At 41.0% G+C, this 23,206-nt stretch overlaps 2 protein-coding genes across 3 annotated transcripts in view; one reads left to right on the top strand and one right to left on the bottom strand.

Annotated features, from left to right (window-relative positions):
• HBP1 (HMG-box transcription factor 1) overlaps nt 1–22,020 on the top strand; it is a 36,469-nt gene extending 14,449 nt beyond the window's left edge. For both annotated transcript variants that reach the window (XM_080663907.1, XM_080663908.1), the window contains exons 4-11: nt 612–750; nt 1,116–1,227; nt 1,318–1,430; nt 5,514–5,670; nt 6,299–6,443; nt 13,485–13,802; nt 17,686–17,827; nt 20,937–22,020. In XM_080663907.1, the coding sequence (XP_080520033.1) occupies nt 612–750; nt 1,116–1,227; nt 1,318–1,430; nt 5,514–5,670; nt 6,299–6,443; nt 13,485–13,802; nt 17,686–17,827; nt 20,937–20,954 (1,144 nt within the window). In that variant the 3' untranslated portion in view covers nt 20,955–22,020. The remainder of the gene's footprint in view (nt 1–611; nt 751–1,115; nt 1,228–1,317; nt 1,431–5,513; nt 5,671–6,298; nt 6,444–13,484; nt 13,803–17,685; nt 17,828–20,936) is intronic.
• A 126-nt stretch (nt 22,021–22,146) lies between these two features.
• The window catches only part of COG5 (component of oligomeric golgi complex 5), a 233,785-nt gene continuing 232,725 nt past the window's right edge, over nt 22,147–23,206 (bottom strand). Inside the window, exon 22 of the mRNA XM_080663906.1 lies at nt 22,147–23,022. Within this exon, the coding sequence (XP_080520032.1) occupies nt 22,908–23,022 (115 nt within the window). The 3' untranslated portion in view covers nt 22,147–22,907. The remainder of the gene's footprint in view (nt 23,023–23,206) is intronic.

Here is a 23,206-nt window from a genome sequence, read left to right as displayed (position 1 = left end):
AAAGAAATGGATAATAACAGGGGTTATTATTCATGAATGAAAATGTTCACATTTATATGTACTTGTTGATACAAAAACAAATGAAATGGCAATTTGGAACTTAAAATACATTGTCAAATATGAAAAAAAAACACACCTGTTTAAAATGTGTGAGGAGGGCTTGGGTAAGCAAGTTAAAGGACAATCTACACTAATAAAAGAAAAAGATGCAAATTGACCGTACCTCCGCGACACCCAATAGACAATCAGGAGTGAGTATGCAAATTAACCCAACAAAGATGGTGGGTCAATTTGCATACGCAGGCTTGGAGCGAAGACTGAAGGCTCCACTGTGGCCGGAGCCAAGCCTGGAGGCTGAGGCTTGGCTCCACTGTGGCCCGGGTCCTGAGTGCCGGAGGAAAACCGGTGCCGGCAGCCAGCGGAAGGAAGGCCTATTGCACGAATCTTCGTGCAATGGGCCTCTAGTATACTATAAATATAATCATGATGTCTTTACTATTGTTTTGTGTATATACTAATGTTGGCATTTTGAATATAAAATTTTTTCATCAAAAGCAAAGATTCACTTTAAGGATCTATGCTTTATGGTTAAAACTGCTGCTTTATTTTAGATCATCTCCTGTACACATCATAGCTACTAGCAAAAGTTTACATTCCTATGCACGCCCTCCACCAGTGTCCTCTTCTTCTAAGAGCGAGCCAGCCTTCCCTCACCACTGGAAGGAGGAAACACCAGTCAGACATGAAAGGGTGAGTTTATTCATGAGATTAAACTTTTACAAAGTTTGCACAACAGTTATAATATATTAACTTACCCTCTCTAAAAAAGTCTTTTGAAGCACATACTGATGGAAAATAGCATGTCTCATTGTTCTGGTGGTCTGGGTTTGATTTTATGTACAGTTCTATTAATTGGTAGGAAAGTTTGTTACAAGTGGGAATATATATTTAACTAAAACTTTCAAAAACTTCAGTTTTCAAAGGTATTTTTTTGCCCCAAGCTTAGAATGATTAAGTTATCCCCTATTTAGGAGAGAACCTGAACTCTTGAGCTAGAGACAGATGGTAATAAGGTACATTTAAAAATAAACAGTTTATAATGTTTTTCTTCACAGGCAAATAGTGAGTCAGAATCTGGCATTTTCTGCATGTCCTCCCTCTCAGATGATGATGATTTGGGATGGTGCAATTCCTGGCCTTCAACTGCTTGGCACTGTTTTTTGAAAGGTAAAAAAAAAAAATACTTGAATTTGTTTACAGCTTCCTTGTGTAGCACACTTATCACATAACTAATACTTGTTTTTACTTAAACTTTAGGCACACGGCTATGCTTTCATAAGGGAAGCAGTAAGGAATGGCAGGATGTTGAAGATTTTGCTAGAGCTGAAGGCTGTGATAATGAGGAAGATCTCCAAATGGGCACTCATAAGGTTGATTTAAAATTCCTAAAAAAAAAATGAACTTTTAAAATGAAACATAATGTTTATTGCTTTTCTGTGGGCATATTCTCCATTTACTTTCATATTTAAATAATCTTAAATTGTAGGTAGTAGTTTTGTGACTACTTATTGTTGCTTAGCCTGATGCAGAGGCTTTAGGTTTACCTTTGTAATTAAGTTTTCTTAGATGGGAAAACCAAACTGGCATTAAAAATAGCCCTGACCAGTTTGGCTCAGTGGATAGAGTGTCGGTCTGTGTACTCAAGGGTCCCAGGTTCGATTCCAGTCAAGGGCATGTACCTTGGTTGTGGGCACATCCCCAGTGGGGGGTGTGCAGGAGGCAGCTGATAGATGTTTCTCTCTCATCAATGTTTCTAACTCTCTCTCCCTCTCCCTTCCTCTCTGTAAAAACATCAATAAAATATATTTTAAATAAATAAATAAATAAATAAATAAATAAAAGCGAGCCCTACCCAGCCGGCATGGCTCAGTAGTTGAGTTTCAACCTATGAACCAGGACGTCATGGTTCCATTCCCAGTCAGGGCACATGCCTGGGTTGTGGACTCGATCCCCAGTGTGGGGTGTGCAGGAGGCAGCCAATCAGTGATTCTCTCTCATTGATGTTTCTGTCTTTCACTCCCACTCCCTTTCCCTTCTCTGAAATAAAAAAAGTATATATAAAAAAACAACAACAAATAAATGAGCCCTGGCCAGTGTGGCTCAGTTGGTTGGAGCGTGGTCTAGTATACCGAAAGGTTGCAGGTTCAGTTCCCAGTCGGGGCATTATGGAAGGCAACTCAGTCAATCAATGTTCTCTTTCACATCTATGTTTCCTGACCCCCCCCCCCCCCTGCCTAAAATCAATAAATACATCCTTGGGTAAGGATTAAAAATAAATAAATGAATAAACAAACCAAAACTTTATCTTTGGTAATCTTACAAGGTGGTTAATTCTTCTATGGGTAATTAAAAGTTGATTATATTGTTACTTTTAAATGGGGACCACTGGCCCCCAGCTGCTCCCCCCCCCCCCCGCCGGCCTGCTCACCCCCAGCTACCCCCCCCCCACTGGCCTGATCGCCCCCAGCTGCCCCCCCCCCCCCCCCCCCGCCAACCTGATAGCCCCCAACTGCCCTCCCCTCCTGGCCTGATCGCCTCTAACCAATTCTGCCTCAGCTCCACCACTATGGCTTTGTCTGGAAGGACGTCCGGAAGGTCTCCCAGAAGGTCTCCCGGTCTAATTAGCATAATACCCTTTTATTAGTATAGATTAGTGTCCTTCAGATGTCCTGGAAAGTATACCTTATCAGATTGGAGACTTGCAAATATTTTCTCCCATTCATAGGTTGTATTTTCACTTTTATTTTGATGAAGTGTAATTTATTTGTTTCTTCGGTTACTTGTGCTTTAGGTGTCATATAGGACACTGTTGCCTAATTCAAGGTCATGAAGATACACACCTATGTTTTCTCCTAAGAGTTTTTATAGATGTAGATCTGACATTTAGGATTTTGATCCATTTTGATAATATATGTATACTAGAGGCCCGGTGCACGAAATTCGTGCATGGGCGGGGGGGAAGGTCCCTCAGCCCGGCCCCTGCACCCTCTCGCAATCCGGGACTGCTGGCTCCTAACTACTTGCCTGCCTGTCAGCGTGATCACCGCCTAACCACTCCCATGCCGGCCTTAAGGCCCCCAACTGCCCTCCCCTGCCGGCCTGATCACCCCTAACCACCTCTGCCTCCCACCACCATGGCTTTGTCCAGAAGGAAGTCGGATGTCCAGAAGTTGTCCAGTCACCTGGTCTAATTAGCATATTACCCTTTTATGAGTATAGATGGTGTTTGGTAATGGTCAAAAGTCAACTTTTTTTTTTTTTTTTTTGCATGTAGATACACAGATGTCCCAGGATAATATGTTGAAAAGACTTTTTTTCTCAATTAAAATTTTTTGTCATCTAGTTGAAAATAAAAAACCACTGGCATTTTCTAAGTTGATAAGCAAAACAATAGTATAAATATTGGTTGACACCTTTGTCTTTGAAACCTTTAATTTCTCCATCTCCACTGTAGGTAGAAAAAATGGGCATGTGAATGAAGTGCTTCTTTAAAATTCCTGTTAGTTACCCCTGATGTTGAGTTTCTTAGAAAATTAGTCCCCACACGGCTGCCTTCAGTTCTCCCCTCTTCATTGTAGTGGTTTGTCATAGTCTGACTTTGGCCTATACCACTCTCCTACAGTTTCAAAGGTTATTAGCTTGATTCTGATTACTAGAGAGGCTTCTACTTGTTCTGTTTGACATCTCTTCAACATCTGACAGAGTGGATGAGTTCCTAACATTGTTTTGATTTGTGTAGCACTGCAGTGCCGATTTTTGAGTGGTGGTTTGTCTGCCCATAATGTTGAATGTAAGCAAGTTTCTCTTCCCTTTCACTCTCTTAATCAATTCTTCTTTGCTGATAATGTTAGCGTCACCTCCTTGTGACCTGTGGAAAGCACTGTGGACTTGGAATAGGAAACCTGGGCTTCCTTTGCAGTTCTTCCAGTAACTATTTTTGTGAGTGACCTGGGGCAAATAATTAACCCTAGTAGGCACTGGCTTCCTGATCTGTAAAATGGGACTGGATTCATTTTAAACTTTTTGTAGCCCGAAGAATTAGAAGATTCTGTAATTCATTTATTTGCAAATATATGTCTGTAGCCTTTACCTTATGTTTCCAACTGCATGTTAGACCTATTTGTACATGAATATCAGTTATTCAAACTCGGCTTATTAGTATAATCAAATCTGGATTCACCTTTTTAAATTCCCCTTCCTGGCCTACTTTCAACTCTGTTCTTTTAAAGGTATTGTTATCCCTGATTACCAGATTCAAAACCAGGATGTTGGCTATTCCCTTTCCTCTCTTCATATTTAGTTATCAGTTCTATTTCCTTAAAGATTTTTACAGTCATCCTTCTCTCTCATTCTTTACTTTGTTTTGTTTTTAAATATATTTTTATTGAGTTCAGAGAGGAAAGGAGAGGTTTCTACATCAATGATGTGAGAATCATAGATCAGCTGCCTCTTGCATGTCCTCTCCCCCCTCACCTCCCCCACCCCCCCACCCCTGACTGGGGATTGAGCCTGCAACCCAGGCATGTGCCCTTGACTGGAATCGAACCTGGGACCCTTCCGTCTGTAGGTCTACACTCTATCCACTGAGCCAAACCAGCTGGGCCCCATTCTTTACTTTGTTCATGCACTAGATGTAATAATAATTGGATATTATAGCTAGGTGTTGGCATGTCTTTCTCTCTCGTTTTTCTGTGAATTTTAAGGGTAGAGATTGTGTGTTGATTATTTTTTCAGAGTCTAGTACGTGGCATGTACTAAATGCTTAATAAATGTTTGTTGAATTTAAATTTAGCCTGGTTCTACCACTACTGTACTTGTCAATTCAAGACTGATGGGCTTCTCTCATTATATTTTGAAATAAATTGAATATTAGAGGTAACTTTTATTCTGAAGTCATTTATCATCTTAAAATGAACAATCATATTAATAAAAATACTTTTATTGATTTCCCAATACCCTCTCAAAGGAAAGCTGGAGCACTTTGCCTGTCTCTAAGGCCCTTTACTTACTAACTGGTCTGGCTCCTCCTTTTCAGTACTTGTCCCAACTTTGAATTCATCTTGTATTTTTAGAAAATACTCAGCAGCACTACCCAAAGCAGTTGTTTATTATAACTATTCCTGGTGTAAGGCATGTTCTACCTTTCTAAATTTTATTCTTCTTTTAAATCCCAGTTCAAAGGGGAATCGAAAGCCTCCCTGATCTCTCTCTTAGATTTAATTAAATTGTATTAGCATTATTTATACTTGAACTAAAATGTTTATTCCATTCTGCCTTATTTTGTAGTGATTTATATATGTGCCTTTGTTCACTACTGGGTCAAAAGCTCCATAAAGACAGGGGTCCTTTTTGTTTATTTTTACCTTTTCTACAAAGTCTTAACTGTAGTAGGAACTTCACTATGTATTAAATTGAATGTTGCCAATTCATTTAATATATGCATGTATTTTCAGGGCTATGGTTCCGATGGTCTGAAGTTGTTATCACATGAAGAAAGTGTATCATTTGGCGAGTCTGTACTGAAGTTAACTTTTGATCCTGGTACAGTAGAAGATGGTTTACTAACTGTAGAGTGTAAGCTGGACCACCCTTTCTATGTTAAAAATAAAGGTAGGGCTTCAATTTGAATTTGTAGTAACTTTTAAAAGAAATCTTAAATCTATAATATGTCTTGTGGCATAATTCTTTGGTGGTTAAGAAAAAGAATTTGAAGGGAAAATTTCAAACAAAATAAAACTATCTTAGGAAATGCCTTATGATGCTTAAATGTCTTAGTGGTAGTCAGACTGAGCTCCACTTCCTGTGGCTATCAAAAACTTCAATTCATGTAGCATGAATATCTTGGCATATAGCTTGGGGTGTGGAGTATTTTAGTAATTGCATTTTGGTTTAGGATTACTAAATACGCTGTTTACCCAAAGCACTTGAGAGCCTTACTGCAATACCACCATGTTACACATAATGCTTCAAGAGTATTTCATGGTCTCACTTATCTTCATTTATGCTGATTGATAGAACCTATTAATAAAATGCTAAATTAAACTACATTTTGGAGGGTTAGTGCATTGCTTAAAGTAAATACTGGTAGTTGGCTTTATGGCAAATATAAATGACTTGTATTTGAAAAATCTCGACTTAAATTTTTAAGACTCAGAAATGATATGTCTCATAATAAATAATTTGGGTGCTTTTTGTCAATCCCCATCCTTGATGCAACTATTGTTTGATTCAACTTTAGGTTGGTCATCGTTTTATCCAAGTTTGACTGTGGTACAGCATGGCATTCCATGTTGTGAAATTCATATTGGTGATGTATGTCTACCTCCTGGACACCCCGATGCCATTAATTTTGATGATTCAGGTGTTTTTGATACATTCAAAAGGTAATACTGCACTAATTATCTTTTTTTGGTTAAAAGTTTACCCTAAACCTCCCTAATGATTACTGAGTCAAATATTTAAGAGGTTAAATCTTTAAAGCTTTCAGAATTTTAAAAGAACTTTTAAAAGGACAGTTGTCAACCTCCCAGGAGATATCCAGAGAAAGTTTGTATGTAGATAGATATCTGGGATTTTAAGACTCATTCTTTCTTTAACCTAATTACCAAATCTAGAGGCATTAGGTAGAGAATTCTCAAGAATTCCTGCCTGCTGTCTTAATAGATTTTATTTCACTTAATTTAATGTAATAAAATATAAGGTAAATATATTTGTTTATCAAAAGAATAAGGAAGCCCTAGCTTATTTGGCTTCAGTGGATCGAGCATTGGCCTATGGACTGAAAGGTCCTGGGTTCGATTCTGGTCAAGGGCATATGCCTGGGTTGCAGGCTCGATCCCCAGTGTGGGGTGTACAGGAGGCGGCAGATCAATGATTCTCTTTCATCATTGATGTTTCTCTCTCTCCCTTTCCTTTCCTCGCTGAAATCAATAAAATATATTTAAAAGAAAAAAAAAGAATTAGACTATTTTAAAAAGCACAGGCCATGTGCTCAATAACATCTGTAAAATTGGAGTCTAAATGCCATTTGATTACATCCTCATATACACCCTTTGAAAAACTAAAAAATGAAACAGTACTTTAAGGTCTGATACTCTTAAATTATTTTTAACATGTAGATTAGTGATAACTCTTACGTTTTGGTGAGAGTATAAATAAAATTTTGGAAGATAATTTGGCTTTGTTTTACAACACCGAATATCAGTAATCCCATTCCTCTGTAGAGGAATAAACTAGAGAAATAAACTCTTGTTGACATGTGCTAGGAGATGTATAAATAAGTTCATAGCTGTATTACTTATGATAGCAAAACTTGGAAACAATATCACTATTCATTGGCTGGGGAGTAAATATATAAATTGTGATATAATCATACAATGGAATTCTATGTCAGTGGAATATTAATGAACCTTAGCTATACATTTTAAAACCTGGATCAGTTTTAAAAATAATATTAAGTAAAAATTAGTCTCAGAAATATACAGTATGGTTCTATTTTTTTTATGGAATCAGATGTTCTTCGAAAATATATGTAGCCCTAACCAGTTTTCTCAGTGGTTAGAGCATCTGCCCTTGGACTGAGGGGTCACAGGCTCGATTTTGGTCAAGGGCATGTTACCCCGGCAGGCTTGATCCCCGGCCCGGGTCCAGGTGCATGTGGGAGGCAACCAATTGATGTGTCTCTCTCACATGGATGTTTCTCTTTCTCTGTCTCTCCCCCTCCCTTCCATTCTCTCTAAAAATCATTGGGGGGGGGGGGAAAATACATGCAGTAAAATTATAAATGTAATTACGTTTATATTATACTAGAGGCCTGGTGCACTGGGGGAGAGGGAGGGTTCCCTCAGTCCAGCCTGTGCCCTGTCGCAGTCCGCGACCCCTCGGGGGATGTCCACTTGCCGGCTTAGGCCTGCTCCTCAAACAGCCCGGGACCCTTTGCTCCTTACTGCTCGCCAGCTGTGAACCTGGCTTCTGGCTGAGCAGCATTCCCCCTGTGGGAGTGCACTGATCATCAGGGGACAGCTCCTGCATTAAGCGTCTAGCCCAGGGGTGGGCAAACTTTTTGACTCGAGGGCCACAATGGGTTCTTAAACTGGACCGGAGGGCCGGAACAAAAGCAAGGATGGAGTGTTTGTGTGAACTAATATAAATTCAAAGTAAACATCATTACATAAAAGGGTATGGTCTTTTTTTTTTTATTTCAATAGTTTTATTCATTTCAAACATTTTAACAAGAAGAATGTAAACACTAATTATTATAATTTGAAACTTCAAAAAATGGAGGAATCATAGCACAATAACATACCTTATATTGAAGATGGCAAAGGCAAAATAAAATTGCCTAACAAAGGAAAGGTACAAAAGCCTTTCAAATTAAACTTAAATATAATAAAATAACTTAAAACTAAAACAAATAGAAAAGAACAAAATGTGTAAACAGTAAATTAAACATTTTCTTTAGTGCAACTTCCAAATTATGCCCGGGACGTAGATGTAGATGGCAGTGTAGACTGGGTTGAAAGGTTTTTGGTCTTTAAAACATCAACTTCAGTGGGAACAGTGTTGTTGGTCTCCTTTTTAGCTAATGCTCTGATATTGTGCTCTCCAGGGGCGTGTCTCCCTACATCACCACGATAACGTGTCTACGCATTCCCAGGGTGATGTTGGGGGACGCGTCCGCGGGCATTACAAGGAGCCTCTGGAAGATTGAGAGGTTGTTCCTTCTACTGAATGGAGCTGCGGCAGTGTTTCCCGACGTTGCCATGTTAACACTGCTGCTGGTGAAGGAGCAGAGGGGAGAGCAAGAGAACCCTCCGCTCTTTTGGCTCTGCAGGCCGGATAGAACAGCTGAACGGGCTGGATCTGGCCCGCGGGCCGTAGTTTGCCCACGGCTGGTCTAGCCCCTGGTGGTCAGTGCGCATCATAGCGGCTGGTTGTTCTGGTCGTTCTGCCATAACAGTCGCTTAGGCTTTTATTATATAGACTAGAAGTCCAGTGCATGAAATTCGTGCACTCGGGGGGAGGTCCCTCAGCCCGACCTGTGCCTTTTCACCCTTGGGTAGCGTGACTAAGCTGGCAGGGGGACATCCTTAGCACTGCTGTGGAGGGAGGAGAGGCTCCCCACCACCACCGCTATGCTCGCCAGTGAGCCCAGCTTCTGGTTGAGCGCCTGCCCCTGGTGGTCAGTGCACGTCATGGTGACTGGTTGTTCCACCATTTGGTCAATTTGCATATTATCTATCCTTTTATTACATAGGAGGATAATATTTATATAGTATATGTAATACATATACAATTATGCTGGAGGTCTTCAAGACCACCCCTGAGTTTGATGAGTCACTAGGACTCACAGGATTCAGCATATAGTCATATGGCTCTGATTCCTTACAGTGAAAGGATACAAAATAAAATTGGGAAAAATGAAAGGCATGGGGTGAAATCTGGGAGAAGCCGGGCTCCCAGGAATCCTTCCCCAGTGGACTCACACAAGACATGCTTATTTCTGTCAGCAGTGAGTTGTGACATGCATGAAATGTTATCTGCCAGGGAATCTTGTTAGACACTCAGCAGGGTTTTTTGTTTGTTTGTTTTTTGTTTGGGTGTTTTTTCCATTGATTTTAGAGAGAGTGGAAAGGGGAGAGGGGAGAGAAACATAAACATTGATGTGAGATGTGAGAGACATTGATTGGTTGTCTGCCCCACGAGGCCGGAGAGTGAACCTTTAACCCAGGTATGTGCTCCGACTGGAAATTGAACCCTCAACCTTTCAGAGCATGGGCCAGCACTCTAACCACTTAGCAACATTGTCCTTGGCATCAGGTATTTGTTTTTGTTTTTTCAGAGAGGAAGGGAGAGGGAGAGAAAAAGAGAAACATCAATCATGAGATAATCATTGATTGACTGCCTCCTGCATACTCCACACTGGGCATCAAGCATGTGCCCTTGAATTGAACCCAGGACCCTTCAGTCCGCAGGCCAACACTCTGTCCACTGAGCCAAACCAGCTAGGGCTGTTTGGGAGCTGATAATGTAGGCTGCCTCAGGTTGGCACATACCAGTTTCAGACTTCCAAAAGGGAAGCAAGTGTTTGGGGTGAACCATATTGTTTGTGCACACAGTTTAGACACAGTGAGCCACTCCTCTCAGTTGTGGGAATGATGGGAACCTTCCCGAAATCCAAGTTAATCAAGGGCCAACCTTTTAAGTAAATCTTTGAAAGGATAGCAATTAGGCCTGCTATTTTAAGTCTTTCTGCAAAACAAAATATTATGTATTATATAATATTATCTATAATAATAAGTGTAATATGCTAATTAGATCAGACAGCCGAAAGACCTTCTGGACGAAGCTGTGGTGGGGGAGGCTGAGGCAGAGGCGGTAGGGGCGATCAGGCAGACAGGCAAGTGGTTAGGTCGATCAGGCAAGCAGAATGGTTAGGGGTGAGCAGGCAGGCAGGCAAGCGGTTAGGGGTGATCAGGCAGGCAGGCGAGCAGTTAGGGGCAATCAGGCAGGCAGGTGGGCGAGCGGTTAGGAGCCAGCGGTCCTGGATTGCGAGAGGGATGTCTGACTGACAGTTTAGGCTTGATCCCACAGGGATAACTGGGATTAGGCCTAAATCGACAGTTGGACATCCCTGAGGGGTCCCGGATTGTTAGAGGGTGCAGGCCAGGCTGAGGGACCCCCCCTACACCTTGTGCAGGAATTTAGTGCACCGGGCCTCTAGTATATATCTAATTATTATCTACACTAATAAAAGAGGAAGATGCAAATTGACCGTACCTTCGTGATGCCCACCAGCCAATCAGGAGTGAGCATGCAAATTAACCCAACAAAGATGGAAGGTTAATTTGCATACACAGGCTCCATGCGGCCAGGGCGGGGCGGGATGCAGGCGTTCTGCACCGCCCCAGCAGCTCCAGGCCTCTGGGCAGTGTGGGAAGGTGGAAAGGCAGCTCCAGCTAGAGCAGGGGTGGGCAAACTTTTTGACTCGAGGGCCACAATGGGTTCTTAAACTGGACCAGAGGGCCGGAACAAAAGCATGGATGGAGTGTTTGTGTGAACTAATATAAATTCAAAGTAAAGTGGCGGAGGGGAGAGCAAGAGAACCCTCCCCTCTTTCAGCTCTGCGGGCCGGATAGAACAGCCGAACGGGCCGGATCCGGCCCGTAGGCCATAGTTTGCCCACGGCTGAGCTAGAGTAAAAGCGGTGCTGGCCACCAGGGGAAGGAAGGCCCATTCTGGCACAAATCTTTGTGCATCAGGCCTCTAGTATATAATAAATGAACATTCACATAATTACTGCTGTTATAGTATTTTTTGTTCATATAAATGAGTAATGCACTATTTTTACAATAAAGTTATCAAAAAGGGAATGATAATCCATGGTTTTATCTCTGGAGGGTGGCAAATATTGAACTTGGGTGATATTAGAAATATTTTATTTCTTAATTGGCTTTGCATTCTTATTTATTTTTATGCTTCACAACTTATATATCAAATATTGCATAGTGCAAGACTTCATTTTTTTAAGCAAAAAGGGATATTTGGCTACCTAATTTGTTTTTCCAGGATGTCAAGTTTTTTGTTTTTTTTTAATATATTGATTTTTTACAGAGAGGAAGGGAGAGGGATAGAGAGTTAGAAACATTGATGAGAGAGAAACATCAATCAGCTGCCTCCTGCACACCTACTGGGGATATGCCTGCAACCAAGGTACATGCCCTTGACCAGAATCGAACCTGGGACCTTTCAGTCTGCAGGCCGACGCTCTATCCACTGAGCCAAAAGGGTTAGGGCAGAATGGCAAGTTCTTACCGCTTGGTCCCACCGCGTAGCAGTCACACATTAGTTTTATTTTCTCTGGAGTGACGGCAACACCCCTGTTTTCCCCTCCCTTTAAGGCAGTTTGATCTGGAGAAACCATGAAAAAGTTGAGAAGTATGAACCTAACTAAATTTTCATTGTGGATTGGACTGAATTTTTGTGGGCGGGTTTGGGGGTGGGTGTTAAAGGAGATGTTACCTGGTACAAGGAAGGCCAGAAGGGAAAGAAAGGCAGAAATAAGAAACGGTCTGCGAGGAAACCAGGAACCCCAGAATCAATTTCCAGGTCCCACTTGGAGACTTGGGGCAAGTCCGGAGTCATGCTGTTCAGGGAAGGCATTTGAGTAGATTCTAGCTTAGTAAGGAACAGAAGTCAGCAATAAGTTGGTAAGTTCTTAAACACAATTGTGTGAAAGGAAGTTTTTAAGTGAGAGCATGATTTGAAGAAGCCCATTTGAGACATTGAGAATCGAGGCCAGTCTCCTAGGCATCAGGCAGGTTTAAAACAATTACTCTGTGAAGTTGACATTTCTGCTCAAGTAATATGACTAAACAAGCACTATGCATATGTTATTTAATTTTCACTACCCTGTTAGTAGATTATATTCTCACTTTACAGAGAGAGAGAGCTAAAGCTGAGAGAGGGAAAAAGAATATTCCCCCAAAATAGCCAGTTAGTATCAGAACTAGGATTCAAGCCAGTAACTTACAAAGATTCTAGGTTTAGTATGCCATAATAATAGATGCCTCCATTGAGTACCTATCAAGTTATTAGGATATGTTATAATATAGGGTGGCTTTTGGGGAAGACTGATGTATGACTAAACAAATGACACAGATTACTATGCATTTTAAAGTTCTTTTAGCTGCATTTAACTACTGTGGTCTTTAGACCTTGTATATGCTTTCCACTCTGTTAATTTTCTAAGTTTAGGCTTCTGTAGGCCAAGAAATTAGATTATAAAATTTGTCAAAAAGTGAATTCTAGCCCGGCTGATGTGCTCAGTGGTTGAGCATCTATCCATGAACCAAAAGGTCACCAGTTTGATTCCTGGTCAGGACACATACCTGTTTTTTTGTGCTCAATCCCTAGTAGGGGGCCTGTAGGAGGCAGCTCATTGATGTTTCTATCTTTCTATCCCTCTCCCTCTCCCTCTCAAAAAAAGAAATCAGCCAAAACCGGTTTGGCTCAGTGGATAGAGCGTCGGCCTGAGGACTGAAGGGTCCCGGGTTCGATTCCGGTCAAGGGCACATACCTTGGTTGCGGGCACATCCCCAGTAGGAGGTGTGCAGGAGGCAGCTGATCGATGTTTCTCTCTCATCGATGTTTCTGACTCTCTATCCCTCTCCCTTCCTCTCTGTAAAATATCAATAAAATATATTAAAAAAAAAATCAATAAAAAATATTTGTTTTTAAAAAGTGAATCTAAAGAATAAATGGGTGTCTGGGATCTGGAAGAGAGACTAGCTATGAATAAAGTATGTGGAGTCAGTGTATACATCAGTTTTCATTTTATAAGTAACTACCAATGGTGAAGTTGTTAGTGCTGGTGACATAGAAGGTTTTTAAGTCGAATTAAAACCATTGTTTTATTTTTTTAGCTATGACTTCACACCTATGGATTCTTCTGCAGTCTATGTGCTAAGTAGTATGGCTCGTCAGCGTCGCGCATCTCTGTCATGCGGAGGACCCGGAGGTCAAGACTTTGCAAGATCTGGATTCAGTAAAAACTGTGGCTCACCTGGATCATCACAGCTCTCTTCCAGTTCTTTGTATGCTAAAGCTGTCAAAAATCACAGCTCAGGGACTGTGAGTGCCACTTCTCCTAACAAGTGCAAAAGACCAATGAATGCCTTCATGCTTTTTGCCAAAAAATACAGAGTTGAATATACTCAGATGTATCCAGGGAAAGATAACAGGTAAAAATAGTGATGATTCTAATAATTGGGTAACACTTCATTGTAGTTCACAGGAACTAGTGCAGTTCAACTTACTCTTCAATAGCTTTTATTATTGAATTCTTTGTTTTCTTAGGTTGACTTCAAAGTAAAAAGTTTAAGTGGAATTTTTAGGGTTATAATCCTATATAATAAAAGGCTAATATGCAAATTGTCCCCTTGCCTGGGAGTTTGACCAGGGGGTGGGGCCAGCTGGCCAACTATCAGTGGCCCCTCCACCGGGGATGGCCCCACCCCCAATTGCCCCCCACCCCAATCGGGTGTGGGGCTGGTCTGCCAACTGCCCGCAGCCCCTCCCCCTGGCTGGCCCAGCCCTACTGGCCCCAACTGGGGTGGGCCAGCTGGACCCCACCTGTGCACGAATTCGTGCACTGGGCCTTTAGTTATTATAGCTAGGCATTATAAATTTTATACATAATGCCTAGGTATTAGGCACTGAGTGATGAGTACCTGCTTTCTAAAGTAGTAGTAAATACTATTCACCTGTTAAAGGACTCGGGTTTAACAACTGACAATTCCATCTTTATTGAAAAACTTTGTAGAAAAGACTGGCATTTTCTTGCATCAGATCTTATTAACAATTATGTCGTAGTATGGAATGTGCAGGAATTGGCAACGACTTGTCAAAACTAAACCTAGAAGTATCAGTAGAGCTCTGGAATAAAAATTAACTCTTGTCCTTCCTATTATGTTTGCTATATACTTACCTCATCTCTTAGAATCCTCTCCAGCTCACTCCCTCTCAAACCTTCCAAGTTCTGCAAGGGTGAAAATATCTTCTTCCATCTTCCTAGTTTCCTGACAATCAAAAACTACCATTTCCTTTACCCAGGATTTCCTGAGAAGTCAAATGATTATCCACATCAAATAATCAGGGTTGAATGTTTCATAAGCTTTAATTTTTATATTTATGTATATACTAGAGGCCTGGTGCATGACATCCCTGCACTTGGCGGGGAGGTCTCTCAGCCCGGCCTGCGCCCTCTTGCAGCAGACCTCTCGGGCGATGTCTGCCTGCTGGCTTAGGCCTTAAGCCAGCAGGCGGACATCCCCCGAGGGGTCCTTAACGCTGCTGCGGAGGCGGGAGAGGTTCCTGCCGCTGCACTCCCCAGGCATGAGCCCAGCTTCTGGCTGAGCGGTGCTTCCCCTGTGGGAGCGCACTGACCACCAGGGGGCAGCTCCTGCATTGAGTTTCTGCCCCCTGGTGGTCAGTGTGCATCATAGCGACCTGTTATTCTACCTTTCGGTCTATTTGCATATTAGCCTTTTATTATATGGGATTTGAGATGTAATTGATATCTATATATATAAAAGCCCAGCAACTGGAACAGTAGAACGAGCGGAGGCTATGACATGCACTGTGGCAGCCAACTAGCCTGATCGCCCAGATGGGCCCCCAACAACCCAATTGGAGGCAGGGCCTGCTGGCCAACCACTCGCGGCCCCTCCCCTCCCTGCCAGCCTGGCCCAATGGGCCCGCATCCACGCGGGCCAGCCGGACCCCACCTGTGCACAAATTCGTGCACCAGGCCTCTAATAGCATTATATTAGTTTGAGATGTATAAATGATTCAGTCTATCTATATATATATAAATAAAGCCAGAGACCAACGGCCATAAGGACCATAACAACTGGTCGCTGTGACGCCCACTGTGGCCAGCAAACCAGCCTGATCAGGGGGTGGGGCCGGCTGGCTGGCCAATCTCACAGCCCCTCCCTCCCGCCAGCCTGCCCGATTGGACTCTCCCACCCCAATCAAGAGCGGGCCGCTGGCCAAACACACCCTCCCTTCACCCCCCACCAGCCCTGCCCCTGATCAGCCTGCCCCACCACGATAGGCCCGCAGCCCCTCCTGGCCAGCCCGCCCCTGATTGCACCCCCCTAATCCCAAAAGGGAGTGGAGCTGGGCAGCCAACCTCCTGCAGCCCCACCCCAGATCGGTCCCCTGACCCCACCAGGGGCAGGGCCAGCTGGCCAGCAACCCATGGGCCCTCTCCCAGGCTGCTGGCTCCCTTATGGCACCCTCCACCCCCATTTGGGGGTGGGGCCAGCCGGCCCACTGTCCACAGCCCCTCCCCATAGCCGGCCCTGCCCCCATTCGGCCCCCCAACCCCAATTGGGGGCGGGGTCCACCGGCCAATCATCTGCAGCCCCTTCCCCCAGCCGGCCCAGCCCTGATCGGCCCCAATTGGAACGGGCCGACAGGCCAACCTCACGCCATCTCCTCCTCCTGACAGGCCCAGCCCCGATCCACCTGGACCCCACCTGTGCACAGATTTGTGCACTGGGCCTCTAGTATATATATAAAAGCCTAAGCAACTGTTACGACTGGTTGCTATGACGCGCACTGACCACCAGGTGGCAGACGCTCGATGCAGGAACTGGCCCCTGGTGGTCAGTGCACTCCCACAGCCAACCTCCTGTGGTCCCTCCCCCCGGCATGAATTCATGCACCGGGCCTCTAATATTTGTATGTATTGCAAAATGATCACCACAATAAATCTAGTTAACATCCATCACCACGCTAATTCTTTTTCCTGTAATGAGGATTTTTAAGACCCACTCTCTTAGCAGCTTTCAAATAAGCAATACAGTACAATAAGTCACTCTGTTGTACATTGCATCCCCGGGACTGACTTTATAACTATGGAAGTTTGTACCCTTGGACCATCTTTACCTATTTTGTCCCTGAATCTAGTAACCACCAATCTGTTTTCATGAACTTAATTTTAAAAGAGAACCTTCCTACATCAAATGCATTTCAGATTTAAGAATTGACACATATTTGAATATTTCTTATTGGTTTAACTGTTAAATGTATCAACCATTGTGTGGTACCTTTAACCTAGAGACTACAAAAACTGGCTTTTATTTTAATAAAGGGGGATGCAGCAGAGTGTTAGTTTTTGCTGCACATTTCCTTTTTTTAGTAGCGTTTCTGTAATTACTGTTTCTCTAAAGCTCAGATGTGGGTCTCTAGCTTCCCTGTCAATTAATGTAAAATCAATTGTATATACTTCATGCAGTCATTCCAGGATCTTTTGTTTTCTATGAGTGTCATGAAATTAATAGTTCAAAGCTCTTCATAGAAGGAAAATGGTTTATGTCTACTCCTGAATGAGACTATTTTAGTAGGTTTGGGAGCAGATTAACAAATACAGATTCTAGCTTTAAATTTCTATCATAATGTTTTACCAGTTTGACTTCTTTCCCCTTGGAGTTTATCCAGTTTCCTCAAGTGATAAATACAAATATTGCCTAAGGTTTATTTGGTCTTGTCTAAGAAGGTAAACAGTAATGTGTACATAGTTACTGCCACGTTTTCACTGTGGTTGCATGAATGAAAAAGACTTGTTTTAATCATCGTCATTTGACAGGTTATGGGCACAAAGTAAGAATAGCTTTTAATACAAGTTGAATAATTTATGCTGCTGATACTGAATACTGTCTGCCTTGATATCCTAAACATCTTTTAAAAACCAGTGTACCAGGATAGATCCAACAATAATTTAAACCATTTCTGTGAAATACTTAACTTTTTTCTTTAAATCTGAGCTTGGTAGAACATCCATTTTTTAAGCCATTTTTATGTTCTTTGATAATTGGAAATGTTGGCACTATTCCAGGAGGCTTTAACTACCAAGATTATGATGAACGGACCATGTGACTTGAGATTTTACTGGAAATGACTACTGTAGTTTCGACCTTTTCCCTCCTCTGTGTTAGATGATTTTTGTCTTTTTTTCTTTTTTCTTTTTTCTTTATATTTCTTCCTGAAGTAGCAGCACTTGAGTTTTGTGAAAAATTCTTATCTTCAGCACGGTGTAAATATTTATTTTTACAGAGCCATAAGTGTGATCCTTGGTGACAGGTGGAAGAAAATGAAGAATGAAGAGAGAAGGATGTATACATTAGAAGCAAAGGCTTTGGCTGAAGAACAAAAACGTTTAAATCCTGACTGTTGGAAAAGGAAAAGAACCAATTCAGTATGTTTCAACAAGTAGTTGCTTAACATTATCTTCACTCTTCCCCCAGAATTGTTCTGGCATGTTGGAGCAGTTGTTATAACCTTTAAAAGGTGTTGATGCTGTTTCTCAGCCTTTTTGTACTTCAAAACCTAGTAATATTTTTATACCATCATATAAGGCAGCCTGCCTTTTCATCACTCAGTGCCATTTACTCTTCGAGCATGGAAGGTAGAAATGTCAGACATGCATAAGAAGAATGCTTGTCTGGAAATGTTGAGGTATAAAAATAATTTTGGAATGTATTTATTTCTAGTTGGGTTGAAAAATGGTTGTTAACTCAATGTCATTAGTAGGATTTTTTTCTAAAATTATATACTAAGATTAAAAACCCTAGGAAAGAAGAAATAAAAAAGCCTAGAAAGAGTGGTAAAAAGTTTGCATAATAATAATGCTACCTTGATAGACCTGATTCTTAGAACTTTTCCATTACTAGACTAGCATCTTTTTTTTTTTTTTTTGCATTTTAATTTCTTTACTGGTTAAGGTATTACATATTTGTCCTCATCCCCCCATTACCTTCCCAAACCACCCCCTCACTCATGCCCTCAGCCCCCTGTTGTCTGTGTCCACTGGTTAGGCTTCTATGCATGCATACAAGTCCTTTGGTTGATCTCTCCCCCTTACCCCCACCCTCCCCTACCTTCCCTTTGAGGTTTGACAGTCTGATCCATGCTTCCCTGTCTCTGGATCTGTTTTTGGTCATTAGTTTATGTTGTTCATTATTTCCCATACATGAGTGAGATCATATGATATTTATCTTTCTCTGACTGGCTTATTTCACTTAGCATGATGCTCTCCAGTTCCATCCATGTTGTTGCAAATAGTAGGAATTCCATCTTTTTTACCACAGCACCATTCCATTGTGTAGGTGTACCACAGATTTTTAATCCACTCATCTGATGATGGGCACTTAGGCTGTTTCCAAATCTTAGCTATGGTAAATTGTGCTGCTATGAACATAGGGGTGCATATATCCTTTCTGATTGGTGTTTCTAGTTTCTTGGGATATATTCCTAGAAGTGGGATTACTGGGTCATATGGGAGTTCCATTTTTAGTTTTTTGAGGAAACTCCATACTGTTCTCCACAGTGGCTGCACCAATCTGCATTCCTACCAGCAGTGCACGAGGGTTCCTTTTTCTCCGCATCCTCTCCAACATTTGTCGTTTATTGATTTGTTGATGATTGCCATTCTGACAGGTGTGCTATGGTACCGCATTGTCGTTTTGATTTGCATCTCTTGGATAATTAGTGACTTTGAGCATGTCTTCATATGCCTCTTGGCCTTCCTTCTGTCCTCTTTTGAAAAGTTTCTATTTAAGTCCCTTACCCATTTCTTGATTGGATCATTTATCTTCCTTTTGTTGAGTTGTGAGTTCCCTGTAGATGTTGGAGATTAAACCCTTATCAGTGATAACATTGGCAAATATGTTCTCCCATGAAGTGGTCTTTCTTGTTGTTTTGTTGATGGTCTCCTTTGTTGTGCAAATGCTTTTTATTTTGATGTAGTCCCATTTGTTTATTTTCTCTTTATTTTCCATTGCCCTAGGAGCAGTATCAGTGAAGAAGTTCCTTCGGCATATGTCTGAGATTTCTCTGCCTGTGGATTCCTCTAGTATTTTTATGGTTTCCCGTCTTATGTTTAAGTCCTTTATCCATTTTGAGTTTATTTTTGTGTATGGTATAAGTTGGTGGTCTAGTTTCATTTTTTTGCATGTATCTGTCCAATTTTCCCAACACCATTTATTGAAGAGACTGTCTTGATTCTATTATATGTTCATGCCTCCTTTGTCAAGTATTGGGCATAGTGGTTTGGGTCGATTTCTGGGTTCTCTATTCTATTCCATTGATCTATATGTCTGTTCTTGTGCCAGTACCAGGCTGTTTTGAGAACAGTGGCTTTGTAATACAGCTTGATATCTGGTATTGAGATCCCACCTCCTTTGTTCTACTTTCTCAGGATTGCTGTGGTTATTCGGGGTCTTTTTTTATTCCAGATGAATTTTTGGAGAGTTTGTTCTAGGTCTGTGAAATATGCCATTGGTATTTTAAGGGGGATTGCATTGAATCTATAGATTGCTTTGGGTAGTATGGACATTTTGATGATGTTGATTCTACCAATTCATGAACATGGTATGTTCTTCCATCTGTTTATATCTTCCTCTATCTCTTTTCAGTGTCCTGTAGTTTTTTGCATATAGGTCTTTTACCGCTTTAGTTAATTTTATTCCTAGGTATCTTAATATTTTGGTACGATGGTAAATGGGATTGCTTTTTTAGTCTCTCTCTCTGTAAGTTCATTATTGGTGTATAGAAGTGCCATAGATTTCTTGGCGTTAATTTTGTATCCTGCTACATTGACGAATTCATTTATTAAGTCTAATAATTTTTTGATGGAGTCTTTAGGGTTTTCTATGTACAGTATCATGTCGTCTGCGAATAAGGACAGTTTTACTTCTTTTCCAATTTGGATGCCTTTTATTTCTTCTTCTTCCCGTCTGATAGCAATGGCTAGTACTTCCAGTACTATGTTGAACAGGAGTGGTGAGAGAGGGCATCCCTTAGACTAGCATCTTTTAAGTGTTTTTAGATTAATTACAAGAAAGTGTAACATGATAGAACAGAACAAGTTCAATTTGAAATACCTAAAAATGAAGGGAAGACATCAGTTTGCAACAGGAGGGCTATGTTTATGTCTTTTTCTTTACAGTAGCTTGCAGTTCACATCTGTTTAAAGTTTTCAAGAATTTATCTTAAGGAAGTAGTGATCAAATTCCAATATTAAAGGGTAGCTGAACTGAATTTTTGAAGTTCTTGATTTCCTTAGAACTCCATGCGAGGGTAGGGCTCTACCTACATCCCTTTTTCTGCACATCCTAGTTCATTTCTCTCTTCAGTTTCATAAATTTTCTGATGCTTGAGCAATCAGATATTAGTGAACTTACTTAAAATGCCCACCTCTGAGAAAGTGATTTTTAAAAAATAAGCTTATAAACATTCATCTTAGCTTTCACTTGTAGAATTACTGATTTGTAAACATTCACTGAATTTTCATTTTATCTCCACAGGGCTCACAGCAACATTAAACCAGGATGCTTATATTAAGTCTGCATTTGCATAAACATAGACTGTTGATGGGAAGACTTAAGAGGACGTGGTCTCACCATTTGTCCGGAATTCGTGTGACCATAAGATACTGATAGCATTGGTCTTGAAATGATTTAATAATAAGAGTGAGGATTTGCTTTCTCCATTAGAGCATTAAGTAAGCTAAAACTATCAACATTGTAAACCAAATTGCCTTATTTTTCTTCCAAATTTCACATGTCTATCAGGTAATATAGGCTTGAAAATTTAAATCCTGTGGTGCTAAAGTACAGTAGAAAGAGGAGAAGTGTATACATGTTTTATTTTAAATTGTACAAAAGGGGAATTTAAAAATATGTAACTGCTGTTTATACATTGGCTCCTTACTGCTTATTAATCTGTATTGTACACATAATGGAATGAAACAGAAGCTGGGAGTTGGCCTTTCTGAGCAACCACCACATGGCTCAGCATCTGTGCCAAACACAGGAGCTCCTAGTCTGGCCAGTGCCAAGAGGCTAGCAGAACATGTGGCAGGCAGGCGGCTGGTATCAGCCTCCCAGCGTAAGGGGCCACCTGCTGCAGTTACCCGAGCATGCTGAGTGTATGCACCAGGTGGCAGCACCCATCCATTATTTCCAGTGGAGACCTAGCCCAGGCCAAGGTGAAGTTAATAGCATTGAGATATAGTCACTGTAATGGTGCTATTAACAGTTGATACCATTGTATTTTTAAACTTTGTGTTCTATATCTCCTCAGCTACATATCTTAAATGTTATTTTGTCATCATATCTTTATGGTGGGGGCAGACTTTGCACTTACTGCAGTGCAACACTTGCACTTTACTTTCCTCCAACTGTCTGAAATTAGAGCAAATACATTGGCAATACAGCTGCTTTTGCTCTGAGCTACAATCATGGCTTTTCATGTTACTTACCAAGAGGTGTTTCTGGTTAGGAATCACAGCTGTAAAATTGATTTCAGTTCATTACACTTCATGATGTTGCCCCTAAATTTTGCACACTATATTCTTGTATATTATTTCAAATAAAATGAAAAAAAATAGTTTATCTCTGACTTCTCCTGATTGATTTTGACTGAACATTATATATGAGATGCCAGAATATCAGGCTCCGGGATGGAAAATAAGTTGCTGATGGGGTTTTAAGCATTAAGTTAAAAGTAAAATGTTAACAGGACAAGGGCAATAGAAAAATAATGACCTAGATTATCTACTATCAGAACCTTTGTAAAATAAAAATTGTTTTTATTTATAACTTGGCATCTCTGACAGCTGCAAAAGTCTGCTTTTAATAAAATGACACTGTAAAGACAGCTTGCTCTAGCTTTATTACAGATACAGTATGACATACAGTATTTAAACATTTAGCTCTACATCTTTGCTTTTAGGATATGCCAGTGGTTCCCAAACTTTATTGCATATTGGAAACACTTGGAAATGCTTTTTAAAAATACTAATGCCTGGCTCCTACCCCAAATGTGTTAATATGGGGTACAAATCAATTAATATTAAGCTTTTTAAGAGCTTCCCTCACTGGTTCTAATATGCAGACGTGGAAACCACTGGCTACATACCTAGTGAGGAAGAAAGTAGGTTGGGGGAAGCAGGGTACTTACTGTATATTACCTGGCCATATACCTTAAAAAGCAGTGGGTGCTCAGTTATGTGATGGGAAAGGAATTTTAGCTAGCCTTGTAGAAAAGTCTGAAAGGAGAGAAAGGAGTTGGATGTCTTTCTGGAAAATCAGGCCCCTAGTGTTTGAAGGTGATGGTGATTTTTGACATTTTATGCTACTTAATTAGAAGGGCTGAAGAGATCAACAGAAAAAGACCAGTAGAGAATACAGGAAAGTTGGTTATATTCTTAAAACAGTGAATACTAGCTGTCTTTGGGTTAGCAACGAATGGAGATTAAGAAATACTTCACATTATTACTGAAGAGCAGACATAGCTTTCTGAAGCAGTTGAACCATTATGGGATACACTGGTGCAAATTCTTTGCCTTCTCTACTTCTTACTGACTGAACATAAGCCTCCAGGGCTCCCCTGAAAACCAAAATGAAAACAATGTCAAAAAATTATACAAATAAAACAGAGGGTGTCAATATACAAGAAAAGAAGCCCATTTCTGGAATTGCTCTGCCCAGTTCCATAAGCTGAGTGACCAACAGCCTTCAAACATTCATTGGTAGTGTTACTATGGTTAAGGTGTAAAATAAACCTTTTTTCA

Source organism: Plecotus auritus, assembly GCF_963455305.1.
Source record: "Plecotus auritus genome assembly, chromosome: 4".
Lineage (NCBI taxonomy): Eukaryota > Metazoa > Chordata > Mammalia > Chiroptera > Vespertilionidae > Plecotus > Plecotus auritus.
Note: the sequence above shows the minus strand (reverse complement) of the source record. Positions and strands in the feature narration are given on the sequence as shown.